This window comes from Miscanthus floridulus, chromosome 3 (genome assembly GCF_019320115.1).
Source record: "Miscanthus floridulus cultivar M001 chromosome 3, ASM1932011v1, whole genome shotgun sequence".
NCBI lineage: Eukaryota > Viridiplantae > Streptophyta > Magnoliopsida > Poales > Poaceae > Miscanthus > Miscanthus floridulus.
Window position 1 is genome coordinate 59,785,465 of NC_089582.1, and position 22,205 is coordinate 59,807,669.

Here is a 22,205-nt window from a genome sequence, read left to right on the forward strand (position 1 = left end):
AAGCCCCAATTTTGAGCTACCGCTCCACCGGGTCCTTAAGACCGGACGGGCATGCGCCATCGGCAAGCCACGTACCCAAAGCATCTCATGGCAATTCCTTGCATTGCTAACCTTGTCTCCACCTGCTAGGTACCCTGCGCACCTCGACCGAAGCGCTACCGCAGCCCAGCCTTCCCTGACGTGGCCATGCCATCGCTGTGCGCCGTCGCACCGCCCATGCGCATGCGGCTAGCTCGGCTCGGGCCATCTCTGAATGAACCACCGCCTCGAGGGGTTCCGTGGTGAGTCACTTGAGCTCACTAGCTACCCCTTTTGCCCCGACCTTGCTGACATTCACCGGAACACCACTACATGTGACTGTAGGGTCTCCTGCCACCATGGTCTGACCTCGCTGCTATGTCCTGGCTCATGCTTCCTTCGCCTTGGCGCTTTGTGTTCGCTCCTAGGTAAGCATTGGTCCTGTAGTTAGGGTAGGGAGGGGCTATGCTCGCTGGTGTAGCTGCCCAGGTACCAGCGCCACAGTGCTGGTGTGCGCATGGGTGCCCGGAGGGTGTCGCTGTCGTGAAGGTAGGAAGTTCTGGGGGCGTAGCTGTAAGATGGTAGACTTGCGGAACAGTGTGCTTAGCTCTTATGGTATTACATAGTAGTCCGAGGGTGCTTTTGCATATTGATCCGGCACGCGCGGGTCCTCCCCAGCCGTGGGCCATCGTCTGGCTGGGCCACGCCCCCGCGTGGGCCGTGCCATGCGCGCGTTGCGCTAGGTTGGGCCGAGCCGCTCGAGTTAGGCCGCGAGATAGGAATCAATTTTTCATTTTCTAGTAAATTCAGTGAATGTTTATTCAATATTAGTTTGAGCTGAACTTTAATAAATTGTAGTAAATCGTGTAGATGTCCAAAAATAGTGAAACCAAGTTTGTTAGATTCACAAAAATACCATCCACCTGTTAGTGTAGTTAGATTACAGTTAGCTATGACAATATTAGGTTCATAAATTCCAACTAGATAGCTTAGTATTATGTAGCTTAATATTTGTAGGAATTTTTGTGGTAAATTGGTGTTAAATATAGCTATGAAAATTTTACGGTAGGCTCACTAGATTATTATGTACTTGTTGTAAATTTTGTAGCTCTAGAGTAGGTTGCTAAATAAAGTAGCTATTATCCTTGCTTTATCGTATATAGAGTAAATCAACATTAGGAGTGAGAATGCCTGTAGTTACTATAATAATATATGACATGCTTCATACTTGTTAGTGGTAACAGTAGGTAGCTTAGCACTTTAGTGGGTAGAACTCACTTAGTAGTTTGATAGATGTATTCTTATTTTAAGAGTTGTTATTGCCGTAATATTAAGTGTTGCAATATCATTTCATTCATATAAATCACGAGTTGGTAGAGTTCGTGTCGGTGGATGAATAGGAGTATGAGGAGGTCATCGAAGAGTACAAGGAGGAGATCCTCGTATAGGAGGGAACCCCGAAGCCTTTTGGTGCTGACCTCACTGACCCGTCGTCTACCCAAGGCAAGCCCCGGTGTATAAATCCTATTTTAATGATCACTGAATATATATCTATGATGTGTATTTACGTTATATGCATTTTATGGAAACTACATGCATGAATATATCTACCTATGAGTCCTACTAGTATAGGTCGAGTAGCTGCTATGCTTAGGATTACGGTAGCATGGGTAACCTATTGTTACTCACAAATATGTGATAATTATGATCACTTATAATAAATGATGGAAAGAAAAAATGGCGACCGGGCAGGGATATGGTTTGGGTACTAGTGGGTGTAAGGGGTTGTGTCCTGCGGCCAACAGGGCATAGCTCGGTTATACTTTTTCTCTGTCTGTGTCAATTAAGGACCGGTCGTTGCATAAGGCATCGTGGGCAAGTCACAGATTTATTATTTCGAGCACATACTTGGGTATGGACGCAGGGAAGACTTATTGCTCTCTTGTTGTGCATCCGGCTCTTTCTGGACCGACTGATTGGAGACGGGGAAGGTGGAGGCCCTTGTACCGCACTGAGTCCGGGACTCAGGAGTAGGGGCTGGTAGTCCAAGTTTGGACGGGAACCTAGACATCTAGGACAGAAGGGTGATGGGTTAGTCCTGCTTGTGTCTGTGGTACAGGGGGGTTTCGGGGTACCCAGCTGGGGGCATTGATTCGTGAATCACCGGACAATCTAGTACAACTTGTTTTGTGTTTAGCACCGTAGTAAGAAATGAAAGATGAAAGGTGAAGAAATAAAACTGATTGTTCAACTCTTGCTTGAAAGTAGAATATGTGCTTATATAGACTGGATAGATAATAACTTAATGCGACTGATAATAATAATATAAATACGAACTCACTATTAATATTGCTTTCTGCTAAAAGAAAACCAGCAAACCATAAAGCTTATCATATTCCTTGGAGTCGGAAAATTATTCTCACTAGTCAGATAAATCTTGCGAGTACATTAGGTACTCAGGATTTATTTACCCCTGTTGCAGGTGATGCATGAGAAGTACATTTGTGTGGAGGATTCTTCTAGTGGGCTCAGATGGATCATCGTTCTTATCGCTAGATGTTTATTTTAAAATTCCGCTGTTTATCATTCCGCACTCTGACATTTGGTACTGTAATAATGTAATTTTTAAGAAACTCTGATGTATGAAATGGATAAGTATTGTAACTCGTTTTCATTATTGGATCTTTGAAAAAAATGTGGATCTTTCGGGTTCTCCCTTGCGATGTGCCCGACGGATACCGCCCGCTGTAGATTGCTTTCGGGGTGCTTAGTGTCTGGTGGAAGACGAGCACATCCGTAAGCGTGTTATTTCGGACTATTCTGTCACAAAATCACAATTAGAGTAATGGACAAGGGCAAGAACATAAGTTTCCCTTATAATAAACAATAATTCTTTTTTTGTAATTATAAGATTTTTTGGTTTTTTTAGATGCGTAACTTTTGCTATGCATCTATGTATTCACTAGGTATAAATATATAATAAAAACAATGTACTTGGAAAGACAAAATGTCTTATAATTTGAAACGGAAAGAGAGTATTAATATTTGCATCTTCAATCTATCTACACCGAAAATAACTCTAAAAGCAATCATCTGCCCGGTGATAGCAAATCCGTATTCTATTCGGTCGGCGTTCCTGCACAAAAGTCCAAAGTCCAAAGTCCACACGCTTTCGCGCCTCCGCGCTAGAAGTCCAAGGCCTTGTTTAGATCACCTCTAAATTTCAAGTTTTTTCACTCTCTCTCTATCACATCAATTTTTAGCCGCTTGGATAGAGCATTAAATGTAGGTAAAAAAATAACTAATTGCACAGTTTAGTTATAAATCACGAGTTGAATCTTTTGAGCTTAGTTGGTCCACGATTGGACAATATTTACCAAATAAGACGAAAGTGCTACTATTCATCGGGTTGAAATTTTTTGCAATCTAAACATGGCCCAAAATCGCAAAACTGCTGACGCAAGTGCGCCTACGGACACAGTCCGCGTCGGAACAAACTTGTGCAGAGTTCGCTTTGAAGACGGTCAACGGCCTCATCACATTATTTATAAAAATAGAAAGCACGTGAGATCAAAGGTGAGCCTAATTTCTGGATCTCTCAATAAAAAGCTATTCATTATTCCTCTTTATTTTTTTGAAGATCCGATTTTATACCTAGATGTTACCAGCCTTATGATCTGAAATTATAAAACACTGACAAATTGTAAAGATTTGTTGCTGCTACTCAGTGTCTAAAGTTGTTTTGATATGAAGACCGGATCACGTGTCTGTGTTAGATATAAAATCCTCGAAGCTCATGCGCCTGCGTCTGCGTCCGCGTTAAAAAAGTTATAGTCCCGATGCAATGCACATGTATTTATCTCGTATATTATAAAGATATATATTTCATGATTAATATAATCACAGTTGTTATACGCTATAAATATTAGTATGGTTTTATTATATAATTATATTGGTCAATCTTAAATTATTGTCCTCGTGAAATAAAATCTCTCTTTATGCCATGGATGGAGTTAGCAAGCGCTAGGGTTCTCTCCTTGTCTGTTCCTAGTTCCTACTAGGACGAAACCAAATCCAAACCCACCTGAGTAGAGGGGAAAGTGAAGGAAGGGGCCGCCAGGCTTAGGGTTTCTCGACGGCTCCTTGCCCTCTCCGCCATGGACGCGCAGCGAGCCCTCCTTGACGAGCTCATGGGCACAGGTAAGTACCCACCAGATCCCCCTCGCCCGAACGGCGCCGCCCCATGCCGTAACCCTACCCCTAACCCTAACCGCGCCGCGGGTGCTGTCGTTTGCAGCTCGTAACCTAACGGAGGAGGAGAAGAAGGGGCACAAGGAGCTGAAGTGGGACGATCCGGACGTGTGCGGCCCCTACATGGTCCGGTTCTGTCCCCACGACCTCTTCGTCAACACCAAGAGCAATCTCGGTACGGCCGTTCCTTCGTTTCTTTTTTTTTTAATTCGTTTTGCGGTGGATTTATTTTACTCATCATAAGTTCGGTTGGGGTGTTTGCAGGGCCGTGCTCGAGGATCCATGATCTGAAGCTCAAGGAAAGGTGATACCGATTGTGATGCTTAATTGATTGAGATGTAAAGAAATAAAAATCAACAGGCTTATTGTTAAAAAAATACAGCATGATCTTGTTGATGTAATCTCTTAGTAACGAGTTATGTTTAGGAAGCAAAGTAGGGTATTGGATAGACTGTAACTAGGAATAGAGAGACCTTGCTATTGGGAGCCTTATGGCATGACACCAAAGTATAATAGATGATTGTGTTATATGAATTGCTAGAATGGTAGAGTCGAGCTAGTTTTTAGTTGTGAGGATTAGGCCGTCTTATGTTCCTGTTAGGCCACAATTTTTAGTTTGATTGGCACATCTTTTGTGTGAAATTAGACAGCACATTAGAACTGTTCTGTGGATCTTCCTCCCTGGGCTCTTAAAGGCTAAAGCAATTAATAAAATTAGAAGGGGCTTTCTTTGGAGAGGCAGAAGGGATGCGAAGGGGGGACACTGCCTGTTGGCCTGGCCTAAGGTTACTCGGCCACCAGAACTCGGAGGCCTTGGTATTTCCCAGCTGCAGCAGCTGGGATGGGCTCCGGATGCGTTGGTTGTGGCTGCAGAAAACTGAACCTGATAGGCCCTGGGCGGCTTTCCAGATCCAAGTGCACCCTGCGGTCAAAGCTTTCTTTGGAGTGGCCATTGTCTCAGAAGTTGGCAATGGCAAGAACACAATTTTTTGGACCGACAGGTGGCTGCATGGACAGAGCCTGGATCAATTAGTGCCTACTCTTTTTGGTCAGTCAACAACAAAGCAAGGAAAAGGACAGTGTATGAAGCCCTTACCGAGATGAAATGGGTGCAGGACATACGGGGTGCCACTACAGTACCCATGTTGATAGAATTTTTCAAATTGTGGGACCTTCTCTCGGATTTGACTTTGCAACCTGAAGTAGATGATGCTCATATATGGCAATTCTCTAGTTCAGGAGTGTACTCTGCTAAATCTGCATATGAGGGATTTTTTATTGGGGCTGTGCAGTTTGGGCCTTGGGAAAGAATCTGGAAGAGCTGGGCACCAGGCAAATGCAAGTTCTTCATGTGGTTAGTGGCACACAATAGGTGCTGGACTGCAGATCGTCTTGCTAAAAGAGGTCTGCCCCATCCTGAACGCTGCCCGTTCTGTGATCAAGCTGAGGAAACGATTGAACACCTATTGATCTCATGTGTCTTCTCCCGGCAAGTATGGTACAACATTCTACATAAGGTCGGCTTGCAGGACCTCACCCCCCAGCCTGATGACAACTCCTTTGATGCATGGTGGGCAAGAACTAATTCTGGGGTTGATGACCAGACTAAAAAAGGTCTCAATTCCATCATCATTCTGGGAGCTTGGTCCATTTGGAATCATCGCAATTGCTGTGTGCTTGATGGGATTCAACCGAGCCTAAATAGTGTTCTGGTTTCAGTAAAAGATGAGTTTCTCCTGTGGAGTTTGGCCGGAGCTCGGGGAATATCCAATCTCCTTGCTCTAGAGCCTGCCAATGTGTGAGTTCCTCTCTAGTGGTCTTGGGTCAAGTTTGAATTTTGAGAGAGAGGTACAATATTAGATGTAAAAGGGTGTGTGTAGGTGTGTGGCTGTATGGGGTTTCTAAACCCACTCCTTTATTCTTCTTAATATAATGATACGCAGCTCTCCTGCGTGTTCGAGAAAAAAAAATGATTGTGCCACGCCCCCACCCCCACCCCCCACATCCTGTCTAAAAAGAAATAGTTGCTCCAGGCTAAATTACACATCATACAGCCACAATGTTCTCTCAATTTTAAAAGTATGTTACATTTTTATATCAAGACATCAAAAAAATTGCTCAGCGCAATATTGAGAGAAATTTGATCTTATCTGGTGAAGAAGCAAGGTTGAATGCGTATTAACAAAGCGTTCAGAAATGTGCCTAGGTATTCTAAATATTATATTTTGTGTAAATTAAAATCCTTAGGTGAATTAAGTGAGAGTTGCATTAGATTAAAATTTAAGAGAGAGCTGCCCAGCCTTTATAGTTTATAGTTGGCAAATAGGATATAATTAGCACCCTCATTCCCAATTGACACCTAGCCATGCTGTATTCTCGTGAAATGATAGTGACTTTTGACTTCAACTAGCAGGATTTTTCTTTAATCCAGATGAACATTAATGAACATGTCATATGTGTAGTTCATTTAGCCATGCTGAATTTCATGCTATTGTTTGGCAGTTTGGGATACTTTTAAGGGTTCTGACAGTCTGTAGATTTTCTTGTTTTGTGATCTCATGCAAGTTTTAACAGTTCCATCTGGCGAATAATTCTAAAACAATTATACCATGTTACCAACATCGAGTAATGCTCCCGTAAAACAAGCAAACCAAGTTACTAACAATAATTTGAATAAATGTTAGCTCACAACAGTGACACTAAGGTAATAGCTATCGGTTCAGATTGAATGCTTTAATTACTCGGGACAAGAAATTAATATTTTTTACCTTCAGTTGGTGAGGTGGGCGTTATACTGTACTGGCTTGGCTTTGCAACTTCAGTTTCATCTGTACAGATTGCTTGGAACCAGTAATTCACCTCCATATGATTATGTGTTTAGCTATATAGGGTAGATATTCAACAATCTATTTGTATCTCACAATCTCACGTGGGTTTCGGATATGTGCAGCTTTGAGAAGTCTCCCAGGCATGATACTTATATGCGAAGGTTTGAGGCAGAGCTTGCACAACATTGTGAAAAATTGGTGAGTCACCGCTTGCTCTTGCAAAAATTTCCGAGTAGTACATTTACCTTTGTTTATTCTATTGCAGGTAATGGATTTGGATAGAAAGATAAGGCGTGGTCAAGAAAGGTTGGCTCATGATTCTGCTGTGCCAATGCCAATCCCTGGAAAAATAGCTGAGCAGCTTTCAGTGCGAGAAGAACAGGTCAAGAAGTTGCTGGAGCAAATCGAGGAGCTTGGTGAGGCTAGTAAAGTGGATGAAGCTGAGGCACTTATGAGAAGGGTACTGGCATGCAACATCCATCTTGTTCCTTTATTATGTTTGAACACTACTTCATCAATTTGTGAAATTCTTACTTAAATTTTGCTTTGCAGGTTGACATTCTAAACGCTGAGAAGACAGCTTTAGCTAACCAAGCAGACAACAAAGTGGCTATGCTTGAGAAGAAGATGGAACTTTGCGAAACATGTGGATCATTCTTAGTTGCTGATGATGCTCTTGAGAGAACGCAGTCCCACGTGACTGGGAAACAACACATTGGTTATGGTATGGTTAGAGATTTCCTGGCGGAATACAAGGTGAATTATCACTTCACTTCACTAGAAGCGTGAATACTGATTTAATTTATTGAGTACTTATGGTGGTTGTATCTAATCCAGGCGGCAAAAGAGAAGACAAAAGAGGAAGAGAGGCTTGCAAGGGAGCAGAAAGCAGAGGAGCGTCGGAAACAGAGGGGAAAAGAGTACGATAGTGGGGGCAGGGATAGAGATACCAGAAGGGAGAGGTCTGGGGAACGTGACTATGACCGTGATCTTCAGTATGAGCGAAGCCGTGGAAGAGACGGGCCCTATGTTTACAGAGAGAGAGGATCAGAGCACCGAAGCAATCCCTACAGAAATGGGAGGGATTCTGAAAGAGGCGGACACAGATACAGGAGTGGTGATATGACAAACGACCGAGGGAGAATGAGGAGCAGATCACGTTCTCCAACCAGGCATGGCTATGGAAGATCTAGAAGTCCAGATCATTAGCTGAACATTTAGATAGTTTTATTCACAGTTGGGACTCATGAGGTAGACCGTACCCTTCTGCTATTAATTACTGTACAATGGGTTTTATTGCAGTGTCGCACTTGTTTAAGTCTCTGCTCTGCTGTAACAGCTCTGTTGGAACCCTACAATCTTCCTTTTTTACATGGGAAAAAAAATTCTCAGGTAGGTATCGATTGTCATTCCCACAATTTTTGTGCTTCTGATATTCTATATGTATGCTGAAGCTTTGTTTCGATATTTGGAATCGAAAGTTACATTAGTAAGGCCGGTACTGGACTTCATAGATGGATGATGATGTTTACAGCCTATAGCAGGTAAACCTTGAACATCAATGTTTCATGTTACACACTTTTTATTTCCCTTGATAACTCTGCTAGAAACCTTAGTTCTGCTCTTTGGCTTAGATTTTTACACTACTCAGGCCAGGTATCTTTTTCTACCAAAATTTATGTGCATAATTATGAGTTATGTACCTTTAATAGTTGACTAGTTGTCAATTTGTCATGAAGTAGTATTGTGTTTAGGAAGAACAATCAGACAAAATGATCCACCTGTCATTGCCAATCATCAACAATTTCTTTTTCTGGAACCATTGTAGTGTCCAAGAGATCAAGGTTTGGTTTGTACATAATGGTGCCCTGGTTAGAACCACGAGGATTGGGCCTATTTCCTGACTGTCTAGTTATTGGCTCGAAGTCTAGTTTAGAGAAGATTCTGTTTCCGCGGCAAAATATTAGATAACTTTGCAGTTGCGGAGTCCTGTAGTTGGTGTGCTATTTGAGCAGAGTGTATTCTAACTATGCAAACTAATAGATGATCGGCTTCAGTGTTTTTGACATATTAATTATGTTTTGGATCAGTTGGCTTCACGATCTCGTTGGAGCAATTTCTACTGATGTTATGTTGTTTGCATGACATTCCTGCGCCTTTTTTTTTCACTTGACATAATACAGTAACATACTTTGCCATAATTGAGTTGTGCGTGGATGTCTTCGACGAGACTGAGGTCTCAAATTAGTTGCTCCAAGTCCTGAGGTAACCACTGTGCCCCTTTTTGGTGAATAGTTGCCAATGCAAATGATAGAGAAGGTTAGGCCAGATTCTCTCGTAATTGGGTACTAAAGCAGCGATCGCCCAAGCATGTGTCCATATGATTTCCTATGTTGATAACTGAAAAGAGGATGTGCTTAGGCGTGAATGTTCATGGTTGGTCAAAACCGTTCAACCCGTGAACCCAAAGCAGACTGGACCGGGTGAAGATGGTCTGCTCAGGTTTGCCCGGTTTCTGGTTTGAATTTGAACCCGCATGTGTTGGAACGGGTTGGGTTCAGCACGTATTGAAAACCGTGAAACCAGCTAACCCGTCCCTATTCGTGTTTGCGCTCCTCATAGCATCGCCGCCGTGGCCATAGCGTACCCTGCACCACACGCGTGTTTAGGTGCGGTCGGTGAATGAGCCTTGCCCACAGCCGGCAGTCTTGCGTTGACGGTGTTGGGGTGGTCGAGAGGCTACAGTTTGCTCATCATGGCTTGGGCGCGGGCGTCGTGCTCGTGCGTGGTCTCGCTCTGCTCGTGGGTCGACTCCATACGCCGCAGCGCCGGTACAACGCCCTGCAGCCTGTAGGTAGTCTCATACGAACTGAGTTGTTCCCTCGCGGAATGAATCGATATAATCAAAATCCTTATACCTTATAAGATCAAGTATATTGATGCTGTCTTGCAGTCAAATCTCCGATAGCCCTACATGATTTCAAGACGGCTAAATAGATAATATGTACAATTGTTGTTTTTAAGTAATCCAGTAGTAACTCACAATTTCTTAATGGGGCTTAAGCGTTTCTACCCTGATGACCATTTGTGATTTTACTCTTGTTTTTTTAACTTTGTAATTTTGCCCCTATTATTTTTAAAAGAAGGAAGAGTTTACTCCTGGTCTGTTAAGTGTCTCTAACGGTGTTAACTTTTGAACAAAATGATAACTTTGCCCATGTGTTTTTACCCCTAATTAAATAAGGTTATTTATGTTTTTACCCCTAGTTTCAGACAACCGGTTGACATTTTTTATATAGAATTTTTAGAAAATTTCGACAGCATTTCAGCTGATAATCCACATTAACACAGTTTAATATCACACAACTAGTATATATAAATCAGATCCATGCAACATGTCACCATAGTACCATAGTAGAAGCCAACATAGACATGTCAAACACTAACGTATAGGTCTAAATGACATGTCAAATAAAAGTAAGAGCTACTAGTGAGTTCTCTAGGCAACTAGTAATGAGCTACATATCAAGCATCGAAACCCAACAAAGTAGCAAGCCTTCCAGAAGTTGCTGCTCTTCCGCTCCTTCCTAAAACACTAGCACTTTATATGAAAAAGAGAAGAATTATGTCAGTAAAGTTACTAAAATATGTAGTAAAGAGAAGCAATGTTGGCTTGTCTTACTTTATCTCATTGTTGGCCTCTGCTGACCCTCTTCCTCTTCCCCTTCCCCTTTCCCTATCTTTTGCAGCTGCAGTACCACTTGCACTTGCACTAGCACTAACATTAGCACTTGCGCTTGCACTTAATGTTTGTTAGAAAAAAATGTTAGTACAAGTAAATATGAATAATTGGGATAAATAAATGGAATTGGACATCAATGCATGTATGACTCACATTGGGTCATTGCTTCCTTGTCCTGATCCATCTTGTGGTGTTGACTGTCTCCTCTTTTGACTAGCTGGTGGACCTCCTTGGCAAGTCGTATGTCCTAGTTCATTGCATTCAGAACACATCTTCCTTTTCTTAGTGGTGTCAACTTCATCATGTGGCTTGATCCTAGATTTTCTTGGCCTCCCAGGTTTCCTTCTCATTTTGGGTTTCTTGATTTTGTAGTCTAAATCAACATGAGGCCATTGATCTTTGGATGTCATTGGATTGAATTTACTTGCATATGCCTTTCTAAACCTATCAATAGAGAAGTATTCATGGACAAATTGATCCATCTGTACCTCCCTACTTATTTTTGCAATGAAAGCCAAAGCATGACTGCATGGTTTTCTAGTCACTTGCCAAGCCTGACAGCTACAAGTCTTTTCATCCAAGTTCGCTGCATGCCTGAATCTATTCACAGCTACTTCAGCTTTTGTAGGCCCACATATTAGAACCTCATGGTACTTGATACTCTTTGTTTTAGCATTCAAATTACTGATAATAGCTAGGATTATAATGCCTGACAGATTACTACCAATCTTGGACCTCGAAATGAACTTCTCAATGATCATTTGTCTAATATGGTCAAGCATTTCTACAATATGAAAGTCCTTAGTTTTTGACACTCAACTATTAAAAGATTCAGAGAGGTTGTTAGCCATGGGGGGGGTTGAATAGGCATGTTAAAACAAACACTCAAACTTTCGTCAAATTCAACCTGCTACACTATCGCTCTGTGCCCACGGCACTGCCGAGCCTAGAACAGCGGCACTGCCAGCACCTGCAGACAACTTCATAGCACAATTCAAAATCTATGAATGGAAACTTGAATCGAATAAATTACTGAGCTTCCTGTAGGTGTATGTAACACAGATCAACAACTAGAAGTGATAGGAACACCACACACAAGTAGATCGGCCACAAACCCTAGAAATCACCTCAACAACAATATGAAATGCAAATGATGTAAATCAAGCATAAGGTGACACGATGATTTATCCCGTGGTTTAGCTCGCCACCAAGGCTTGCCTAAGTCCACGTTGTTGAGGTTAGCCACTAAGGCTTAGGGCTTTACAACCCTTCCTCATTCTCAAGTCAAGAGACTCAACTCTTGAGATGAGGGGTGAGTTTACTAGCTTCAAGAGATGGTTATAAACCTCCCTGGGGGTGGCCACACAAGTTGGCAAGCTCCACGGGCGACGCTCTAGCCTGGCTAGGAGCAAAGCTCCAAGAGTAATAAACACAACCACCGAACTAAAACGTGAACCAAGTGCTCTTTTGAGTTGGGGAATCAAAACATCTGCTCTCTAATCGAGTTTGGGACCTTTTTCTCTCAATGATTGATGAGAAAATCAATGGAGAAGCTTGGGAGCTCAAGGTCATCAATGGAGGAGAGAGAGAAGAGAACTATGTTGTGTTCTGGTCAAATCGAACGATTGGAAGAAGAGAGAGACATTGGGGAGGAAGGGGAAAGGTATAAATACCCCCAGCTCCCAACGGTCACTTAAGTCACGGCAGTGCCGCTGGCTCAAGTGCGGCAGTGCCACTCTGCGGCAGTGCCTCTCTTCATGTGTGGCACTAGTCACACTAGGCAAGACAATAAGGGTACGAGTGAAGTGCTGGCTATCTTGGTTGTGAAATTGAGGGTACATGTGTAGGATTGAGCACTTGGTAGCACATGTTGGCTCAAGCATTAGTGTCCCCCTTTATAGTATGTCTTTTCTTGTACTCAAATTCAAAATATAAAGAATTTAAACCTCCTTTGAGTTTGAAGCCATCAACATTTGTAATTGGGGGCTCCTCCATTTCGTGTAACATCCTTGAATATAGATTCCCTGCTTGTCATCTCGATAAATCTCATTAGTTCTCTAATTGCGTGGTCATTATCACCAAAACCCACAATTAGGGCTTGATTGCACTTTCAATCTCCCCCTTTTTGGTGACTGATGACTAACCCAATTAGAGCTTACAAAAGATAAGAAATAAATACTGAGATTTTCGAGCCATGGGTGTAGAGCCTCTCCCTAAATATGTGAATGGAGAATTTGAATTCTCAAATTAGCATAAGAGGCAAAGAAGTACATTCTAGCACAATTATATTACAAGCTATAGCATAGATTAATACATGTCCATATGCCACACATATAGAGTACTTAGGTAGCATTATTACACATATAGAGTTTTGATCGCCTCTTAAACTCTCAACCTAGCGAAGTCTACTCTCAACGGATAAGAACATGAAGCTCCTACTACAGCAATCTTTCCATGGCATCGAAAATGTTGTTGATCTCTCTAATTTTCTCTAGCTTTGGCATAAAGCACCAAAAAGAGAAGAAAAAAAGAAAAAACCGACGAACTCACTCCTCATCTTCTTGGATGTTCTCCCAATCGACATCATCGCCACCAGTAGCTCCACCAGCACCTGTAGCAGTCTCCTCACCACCACCATCATCATCGTCATCGGAGGAGGACACCACCTGCCCTCCCTTGGCGATGGGTGCTCGAAGTGTGGCGCTTACGCCTGGTGCTCCACCTCAAGGACTGCAAGGTAGAGCTCAACGTCATGTGAGGGTCAAGCTCTGGCTGCTCCTACTGCTCCTCCTCCTCATCCTCTGAATCCGTGTCAGAGAGGCTAGGGAGGTTATCAAACCTCGGCTGTGACTGAGCTAGAGAAAGAGGCGGCAGCCTTGCACGCTCTCTAGCCTCCTGGTTGGCCTCACGTTTCTCCAACCGGTCCTCATATGCAGGTCCTCGTTGCATAGGTGCAAGTAGTGAAAATGGCCTTGATCCATTTCCCAAACTTCTCCATCTTCTTGTCCTTGCAAGGCCTAGAGCGAGAGGACTCAGACACATCTTCAACTGATGGAGAGCGTCTCACTGCCTTGCTAGCACCTGAGGCTTGGGTCTTCTCAATCTTGTAGATGGTGTGGATACCATCTTTGTCAAACTTGTAACCAGTGACCCTCTCAATCATGAACATGAGATAGGGGGCATAGGGCAGCCCCCTTTTTCCCATCATCCATGGCATTTCTCAGCTCACACCACATGAAGCGAGGGATATTGAACCTGTCACCTCCAGGAGCAAACCTAGCAAGCACATTTCTCACGTACCCATTAAGATCTAAAGCTGCTCCATCCTTGGGATTGATAGTGTGCTTGATTAGGTTGTTCAAGATGTAGTAGTAGCTTTGCAAGCCATTAAGCTGCCATACTGTTGATGCCCAGAGGCACACAAGGGGTTTTACTGTGTTCGTCTGGTATGGGAGTTTTGTGGGTGCCCACAACACTATAGGACAAATGTTGGCGCCCACAACATTGCTTGGGTTCTGACATGCCTGGAAGGTTATAGGGCACTCTTCTGACATGTCCTGTCGATACTGTCCTGTAGGTGCACAGGGTACGGTCCTCGGTATTGCGGTTGACTTTGAGTGCCCTGCCTTACTTGCTCCATCCATTTCCTAGTCCTCATCGAGCGGGCGTCCCCGGTCGGTTGGTCCTAGCTGGCTCCAACTGCGCCAGTCAGAGAAGAGCTATATGCAGGGGTTCGCTACGTCCCTGGTCAGAGACATGGGTCGAAGTTTGAAAGCGGTGTTTGGCCAGGCCTTCCGGTCGAAGAGGCGGGTCGAAGTCAGAATCAAGCACTGTTCCTCCTTGTCTTGGCCTTTCGGTCAGAGAGGCGGGCCACTGTTGGAAGCGAGCGCTGTTCCTTCTTAGCAAGACCTTTCGGTCGGACATTGGATCACCCTTCTGGCCTATCGTTTAGGTATTTGGGCTGGCCTAGGAGTTTGCACGTCGTTCGCAACATCGTCTACTGGGTCGAGCTTTTGTTGGGAAGCCAGTCCATGAGGGACCCTGGGTTTATGAACCTGACAGGAGTCCCCGAGCCCTTGGGCGATTCAGGTAGAATTGTCTGGGGGATTTTTGTCTTGACGGTGGGTGTGCGCGAGCGCACCCATGGGTGTAGCCCCCAGGTGATTTGGATAGAATCGTCTAGGAGTTTTTTCGTGTTGCCAGCGGGAGAAGTTTTGTTTCATCAGTGGGTGTGCGCGAGCGCACCCGCGTGGGTGTAGCCCTCGAGCCCCCGGGTGATTCGGGCAGAATCGCCTGGGGGGTTTTGTCAGCGGGCGTGAGTGTGTGCACTTTGGTGGGTGTAGCCTCCCTTTTCCAGTTTATGGCCCATCATTTCTAGGAGCGTGGTCCTAGGCATTTGGTCATGGCCAAGGCACTGGTTGAGACGGAGTTTCGTCTGTCGAGGTGTCGGGCGTGCCGAGGGTTCGGGCGAATTAGAGTCACAGATCCAAAGATCAGGCAAGTCAAAGTCGCTAACCAAGGCATCGGGCGTGCCGAGGCATCGGACAAGATGGACTCGCAGATCTAGGCATCGAGCGTGTTGGGGGATCGGGCAAGTCAGAGTCACGGATCCAGGCGTCGGGTGCGCTATGGGATCGGGTGAGTCAGAGTCACAGACCTAGGCGTAGCCAAGGCATTTGGGTGTCTTAAGCCCCTGAGCCCCATTGGGCTTGGTAGGGGTCGGTTGAGTTTTGTGCGTTACCCCATCCACGGTTTCTCACAACTAGAGGGGCTGAGCTAATGTCGCTTGCCTCGATGGCTCGAGTGACATGCTCGATGAGCTCGCTAACGGGTACATGCGAGTGAAATTCGGGTCCATCGTTCATGATGGGGTCGGCATAGCCCTCATGTGGCATTCCACTGCTCCTTAACCTGCAACCTGGCAGATGCCTGGGTTATTCCGAAGACCAACCCAGGTGGCCCGCTAGCCTCCCCTCGATGGAGATTTTGTGGGTTTGGCTCGAGGTTAGGATCAAACAAGAAGGTTGAGATGACCCTGTCTACTTCGAGGCAGACTGGGCGAGGGCCACTCGGGGCTCATCTTTGTTTTCTCCCCTGGCTCTGTTTGATGCAAGGCGGCCTCGAGCCCTTTGTGGGCCGGCCTTCGAACCCCGGTCGGTTGTTGCTCATGTTGAATGAGACAACTGCCGCTTCATGACGCAATACAAAGCGGTGTGATGCATTTAACTGCATATGCGATGCTTTTGGATGTATGGAATGAATGAATGCATGCATGGATGAATGAATGTTCATATAAAGAAATAGTGGGGGTTGGTAATGTTACCTTGATGACTCGAGTGATGGGGTTTGAGGAGCTCCTATCAGATATGTCTGATCAGGATCCACGCTTGTCGTTCATGACGGAGTTGGCATGACCCACCTAGGGCGTCCCTCTGCTCCTTACCTATCTCTCGGCGTTCGCTTGAGCCATCCGATTGACTCTGGAAGCTCGTTGGTCTCTCTTGGCGAAGATCCCATCATTGGGCCTTTCCAAGTCCCGCCTGGGAAGGTGGAGGGCCGCCTGCGTGTAGTGGCGCCTTGTTTCTTGCGCTCGACATGCGGTAGTGGTGGGCCATACCCATCCCATGTCCCGTCTGACCAGGCACTGTTTCATCAAGCAGGGTGTGTCCCATCGGTCAGGGCACGTCCCATCATATCCCATCCACATTGAATGGGGGAGGGGAGAGGGTTTTTTGCCCCCGTCATGTTGCCTTTCCCCAATCGCTACGCCTTTCACAATTGCTGTGCCTCTTTCTTTGAGTAGGGGAAGGGAGAGGGCTTTCGTTCCATTCCTTCACCTATTCCTCATCTGCCGCGTCTTCTCCTTCCTTCTCGCTAAGAGCGTTTGAGTGCCACGGTGGTTCCTAGGAGAGAAGGGGAGAGCGAGGGAGAGGAGAAAACTCATAGATCCATTCATGAACCCAGGGCGCAATGTCGAGATGGAGGTCATCCATCTTGAGGGAGTTGGTGCTAGCTGCCTTCGCCGAGAAGGGGTTTCTACCGCCGAAGGAGGTGGCGCACTAGAGGGCTCCTGCGGGGGAGGATTTCCCGCAACCTCGGGCCGACGAGGTTGTTTCCTTCCTCACCTTTATGAGCGTGGGTTAGGATGCCCCACACATTGGTTCCTGCACGGGCTCCTCAATGAGTGGGGCCTAGGGCTGCAGCACCTCAATCCAACTAGGGTGCTGCATATCGCCGGCTTTGTCACCGTGTGCGAGGTCTTCCTTGGGATGGAGCCGCACGTGGACTTCTTTCGGCAGATGTTCTCTGGGCGAGCTTTGTCAGAGGGGAAGCCGCTCATGATCGCGCCGGTGGGGGGCTTCATGCTATAGAAGAAACCGAGCGCATCGGGCTCGTACCCCATGTACACCCCCTATGATTCCAATTGGGGGTGGCACAGGGAATGGTTCTACATTAGGAACCCAGCGGAGGCGCCGTTCCCACCTTTCACCGGTAGGAGGCCGAAGAGGCAGGAGAGCTGGTCGTGGGGCCCCACCAGCCGGTTGAAGAAGGTGGAGATTATTGAGGTGGAGCTCTAGAAGCTCGCGCGGCATGACCTTGATGGGGTGCGAGTGTTCCACACCCTCTTCCACCATTGGGTTGCTTCGCTGGTGGAGAGGACGTGGCCGATGTGGAAGTATAATGGCTCGATGGACCCCGACCGTGCGTCGCCGAAGGGGCTGCCGAACAACGAGGTCTAGAGTCACCTTGACCGGGTGCTGTAGCTGAGGCCTAAAGAAACCTTTGATGGAATGCCCAGACCTCTCAACGCCGTGATGGTGTCCAAACTGGTATGCTCCCCTATCTTTACTCCGTGTTCTTTTCCCCTTTGGTCTCCTGTTTTTTTTATTTTGAGTCGCCTATTTCATAGGGACTTGGAGTTTACAAGTCTAGGCCGCACCTTTCGAAGGGGCCAAAGGGTGTGGCCTGGCAGGCCACCCTGAAGGAGGCGGTGGTTGAGATGATGAAGAAGAAAGTCGAGGAGGCTCGGCGGAAGCATGAGAAGGAGATGGAGATCGCCCGGCGTGTGCGGGCTGGGGAAAATAGGAGCGACGTTGAGTCAGAGCTCGAGTCGGAGGACCCCATAGAGGTGGGCGATGACATGATCTTCTCTAAGGAGGAGTTAGACTAGGAGGTCTTTGCGACCTCAGTGGAGCGTCGTGATCCTGTGGTTGCATCCGCTGGCGGCGAGCACGAGGTAGAGAGGCGCGACGATGTTCCCATGCCAAGGAAGCGTGTGTGAGTGCGGATGCTGTCATCCCCGCCTACTGTGGGTGCAGTGGGATAGGCCTAGCGGCCTGAAGAGCGGGCTCGCACCCACACATCGTCAGGGCTGGCGCCAGTGTGTGACCCACAACAGGAGGATGCCCCGCTAGCTGCTCCGGTTAGCGTGCCCTAAGCTGAAGGCCATGGTGATTCGCATGCTGAGTAGGAGCCGGTTGGGTCGACTACCCCCAGTTGAAGTGAGGGGGCGCGGGTCGCAGCCTGGGAGCGATCCTTGCCTGATGGGCCCATTGATGTCGGATCAAAGCTTTAGAGCCCTACCACTTCCGTCCCGGTATGCCTTCTTTGTTTCTTTTCAATCTCGCTGTTGAGTTTTTTGGAGTGTGACTGACCTGTACTTTTTTATCAGCGGCCAAATGCTGATGGGGCTGAGCATCGCCCCAACTCCCGTGTGGGAGGATTGGAGGCCCACCTTGCAGCACGCCATGGCGAGCGGCTGGGAGAGCAGGGTGGTGGCGGTGGGTCCTTCCCTTCCGGGGGCGGCGCCCCTCGGGTCGGTCGCCAGTACAGCGGTAGCGGTGGCGATGGTGTTGGCGGCGATCCCAATGGTGACAGCGGAGGCCGCGTCCAGCCCCTCCTCTACTGGCTATGGCGGAAGAGGAGAGGGAGACCGGGCTCCCTGCCTCGCTGGGTGGAGGGCCGCACGGCTCACCTTCCCGATCAGAGCTGGAGGTGCCAGGGGGAGATGCGGCTGGGCCAGAGCCGAAACGCCTACCGGTGGCCCATGAAATCGTGGTGGTGGAGATCCCTTCTGACAGTGAAGTAGGTGATGAGGTGGAGCCATCGGTGTCGTCGTAGGAGCTAGCGGTGGTCCAATTATGGGCTAGACCTTCTAGCAGCCTAGATGCCATCGACCTGGTGTGGCCCTACCCCGAGGACCCGAGGAAGGTTCAGTTCATCCTTCAGGACTCATATGAGTGTCAGCTCTAGGTCGTGCTTGGGGGGAGAGGACTTGCGATGGAGTTCGGTCTCACCCAACCTAGGGTGAAACTAGAGGAGGCCCTGGAGCGGGTCAAGTCCGTCTAGCAGGCGGTCTCGGTCAACCTGCCTCATGTCATAGAGGTGAGTTTTCTACATTCGTCCTTGACTCCTTGGTCTTTCATTAGTTGCCTTAGAATGCTTGTTTCTTGTTCTTCAGGGTCTGAAGGAGATGTCGAGCTGCAAGTCCCATTTCCTTCGGACGGAGCATGCTTGGGTCACTGAGCTTGAGCATGAACTGGAGTCCACCCGCCATGAGTCCCAAGACCAGGCGGTGGAGGTTATCAGGGCGTGGTAGATGGAGTTGCTCACGGCAGAGTGGGCGACCGCCGTTGAGCGGGGGCTTGAGGCGGCGAAGGTCCACCAGGCGGAGATCGAGATGGCGCTACAGAAGTCCCTAGCAGACACTAAGGCGGTGCTCCAAAGTTCCCTAGAGACCCTAGAGATGGAGCGGAAGGCCCGATCGGAGGTCGACCAGGAAGTGCTCGCGCTTCAGGGCCGAGTGATGGGGACGGAGGAGGCGAACACCCGGCTGTGCGAGCAGGTGACTCAACAGGAGGAGGGACTCTCCATCCTCAAGAGCACCCACCTCGGTACGTACCTTTTCTTCTTTTCAATGTGTTGGTTTCTTTGTTTAGCTTGATTCTGAGCTTGCCGTCCTTCTAGAGCTGGGTGGAAAGGTGGAGTCGTTGGAGTAGGACCTGGAGACGGCCAAGGCGACGATTGGTTGGAATGCGAAGGTGCTAGCCAAGTCCATTGAAGAGCGACATGCTCTCGAGGGGGAACTTGACCAGATACGTAATGTTGCCCAGCTTGTCGTCTCGGAGGTCTTCGTGTCGGCGCCAAGTACCAGCACGCCCGCCATCCGGCTGGTGGAGGTTCCAGATGAGGTTCGGGCCCTCATCACCGACGGGTTGTTTTATGAGACGTCGGGGGTGTTGACTTCGGTGGTGATGTACCACCCGAACTTGGACTTCGCCACCATCTACAGTGGTTATGCTGACAGTTGGAGCGTAGAGGACATCCACTCGCTTGGGTAGAGCTTGCTGCCACCCTCAAAGTTGGTGGCCGAGCAAGTCTCCGCGCAGTGGGTGATGGATGCTCGCCGTGAGGACATGGCTGAAGGCGAGCGTCAGGAGGACGTCGCCTAGCCTATGGATGGCGTGGAGCCTGGGTCAGAAGCGGACGTCGCCCCCCCTCTGTTCGAGCTGAACGTTGCCTAGTCGGAGGACGAGCAACCCCTACCCTCGCTGGTCAAGCCGGTAGCTGATGCTACCGGGGAGCCACAGTAGAAGTTTTATAGTAGAAATACTTTAGCAGATGTAAAAGATAATGTCATGGGGGAGCCCCCTGTGTAAAGTGTTTTTGTGTATTCATCAATACAACAACTTTGTTTTTGTGATGGAACTACTTCGTTCGGGGAAGCTTGTCCCGTTCGTTCCTTATTTTTACCTTGTCATAACTTTGTTTTTTATTATTTCTTTTTCGCACCTACCCGTTTGTCTCGTAGGCTGCAACCTTAAGAGCCTAGGCATGGCCCATAAGGCTTAGCTGCTCGTAACCGTAGGTAGAGGGGGGTGTGATCAGTTAAAATATTTAAAGCAAAGTTACATAAGGTAATTAAAGGAACAGACGAGCCTTTCATTTGGGTAAAAAAGGTATTTACCATATGATAGTAAAAAAGAGAGGTGGTATTGCACCCCCATGGAGCCCCCGAGCGACCTAGGCCGAAAGTGTTCTGTTCGGGGTGCTTTATAGGAGTAAACGTTAAGTAAAAAATGGTAAGATTAAATTTTAGGGGAAGAAACGACATAGCTGTTCGCTGTTCCAAGTGTTGGTGAGAACGTCGCCGTTGTCGTCCGTCAATCGGTAGGCGCCCGGCCAGATCACCTCAGTCGCCGTATAGGGACCTTCAGTCATCCGGATCCTTGTCTGCCATGCCCCCTTTCTTGGCTGTTGCCTCCTTGCCTTTTCCTTCCTTCGGCCCGCCGACCTATCGCAGAAAGCGCTTGAGGAGCTCGTAGACCTTATAGAGGTGTTTGACAGGGTAGGCGTGGTTGGAGCACGCACTCTCCATGAGCTCATTGAAGTGGTCCAGGAGGCCTTGCTAGGGCTGCTTGCCCGTGTGATCAGCCGTGGCGACCAACATGGAGTTGGCCGGTCGGCGATGATATTTCTTGTTCTTTTTTGCCCCTCTACGTGGAGGGGCCCTCGTCCTGATCCTCACGCTTGGCCTTGCCTTTGTCCCAACCTCCATTGAAGACCGCTTTGACCACCTCCTCGCCGAAGGCATGGTTCGTGGCGACATCGAGCAGGTCGCAGGTGGTATGGGGCTTTAGGTAGCCAAGCTTGTGGATTAGGGACTCGCAGGTTGTCCCAGAGAGGAATGCACTAATGATGTCCGCGTCGACGACATCAGGGAGGGAGTTGCATCTTTTGGAGAACCTATGGATGTAATCCTACAGGGGCTCGTTGGGCTCCTGTTGGCAGCTCTTGAGGTCCTAGGAGTTCCTAGGGTGGACATACGTCCCCTGGAAGTTCCCAACGAAGACCCTCTTGAGGTTCGTCTAGTCATGGATGCTGTCTTGCGGGAGGAATTCAAGCCATGCTCGAACATGCCCCCCACGCAGATAGGGTGGTACTGAATGATGAAGTGGTCATCATCCACTCCACTGGCTCGGTAGGCGAGCCGAAAGTCTTCAAGCCATATACCAGGGTTCGTCTCCCTGGTATACTTGGTGATGTTGGTAGGTGGTCGGAAGTACGGTGGGAATGACGCTCTCTAGATGCGTCGGCCAAAGGCCCGTGGTCCCGGGCCATCCGGGCTGGGACTCCGGTCGTCCGGCCGGTGACCGCGCCTGGGGTGCATTTTAGCACTCCCTACGATGGTCTAGCTGGGGTCTATGTCGCTTGCCGCTCGATGGACGTCATCATCATGCTGGGCCCGATGTTGGTTGCTGATGACGCTGCAAGCGTCTTGGTTCGGCCCGAGCCGCTTGTGCATAGGGGGCTAGTGTGGAGCGGGCGCAAGGACAGATCATGGCGCGGCTGTGGCCTCCTACGTC

General features: G+C 47.7%; 1 protein-coding gene across 6 annotated transcripts; it reads left to right on the plus strand.

Moving 5' to 3' along the window:
• Window positions 1–4,021: 4,021 nt before the first annotated feature.
• On the plus strand, window positions 4,022–9,186 carry LOC136541713 (uncharacterized). 6 transcript variants are annotated; one of them, XR_010780441.1, is made up of 10 exons: window positions 4,022–4,218; window positions 4,316–4,444; window positions 4,534–4,573; window positions 7,220–7,295; window positions 7,363–7,557; window positions 7,650–7,853; window positions 7,935–8,348; window positions 8,437–8,489; window positions 8,579–8,641; window positions 8,926–9,186. XR_010780441.1 is itself a non-coding variant. In XM_066533751.1 (8 exons), exons 1-7 carry the CDS (start codon window positions 4,176–4,178, stop codon window positions 8,304–8,306), a joined length of 1,059 nt encoding a protein of 352 aa, XP_066389848.1. In that variant the 5' UTR covers window positions 4,022–4,175; the 3' UTR covers window positions 8,307–8,348; window positions 8,437–9,186. The 6 variants fall into 6 exon arrangements, 3 of the variants coding, with proteins under 3 accessions (XP_066389848.1, XP_066389849.1, XP_066389847.1); XR_010780442.1 differs by lacking the exon at window positions 8,437–8,489; XR_010780440.1 differs by having other exon boundaries at window positions 7,935–8,641.
• Window positions 9,187–22,205: the final 13,019 nt, after the last annotated feature.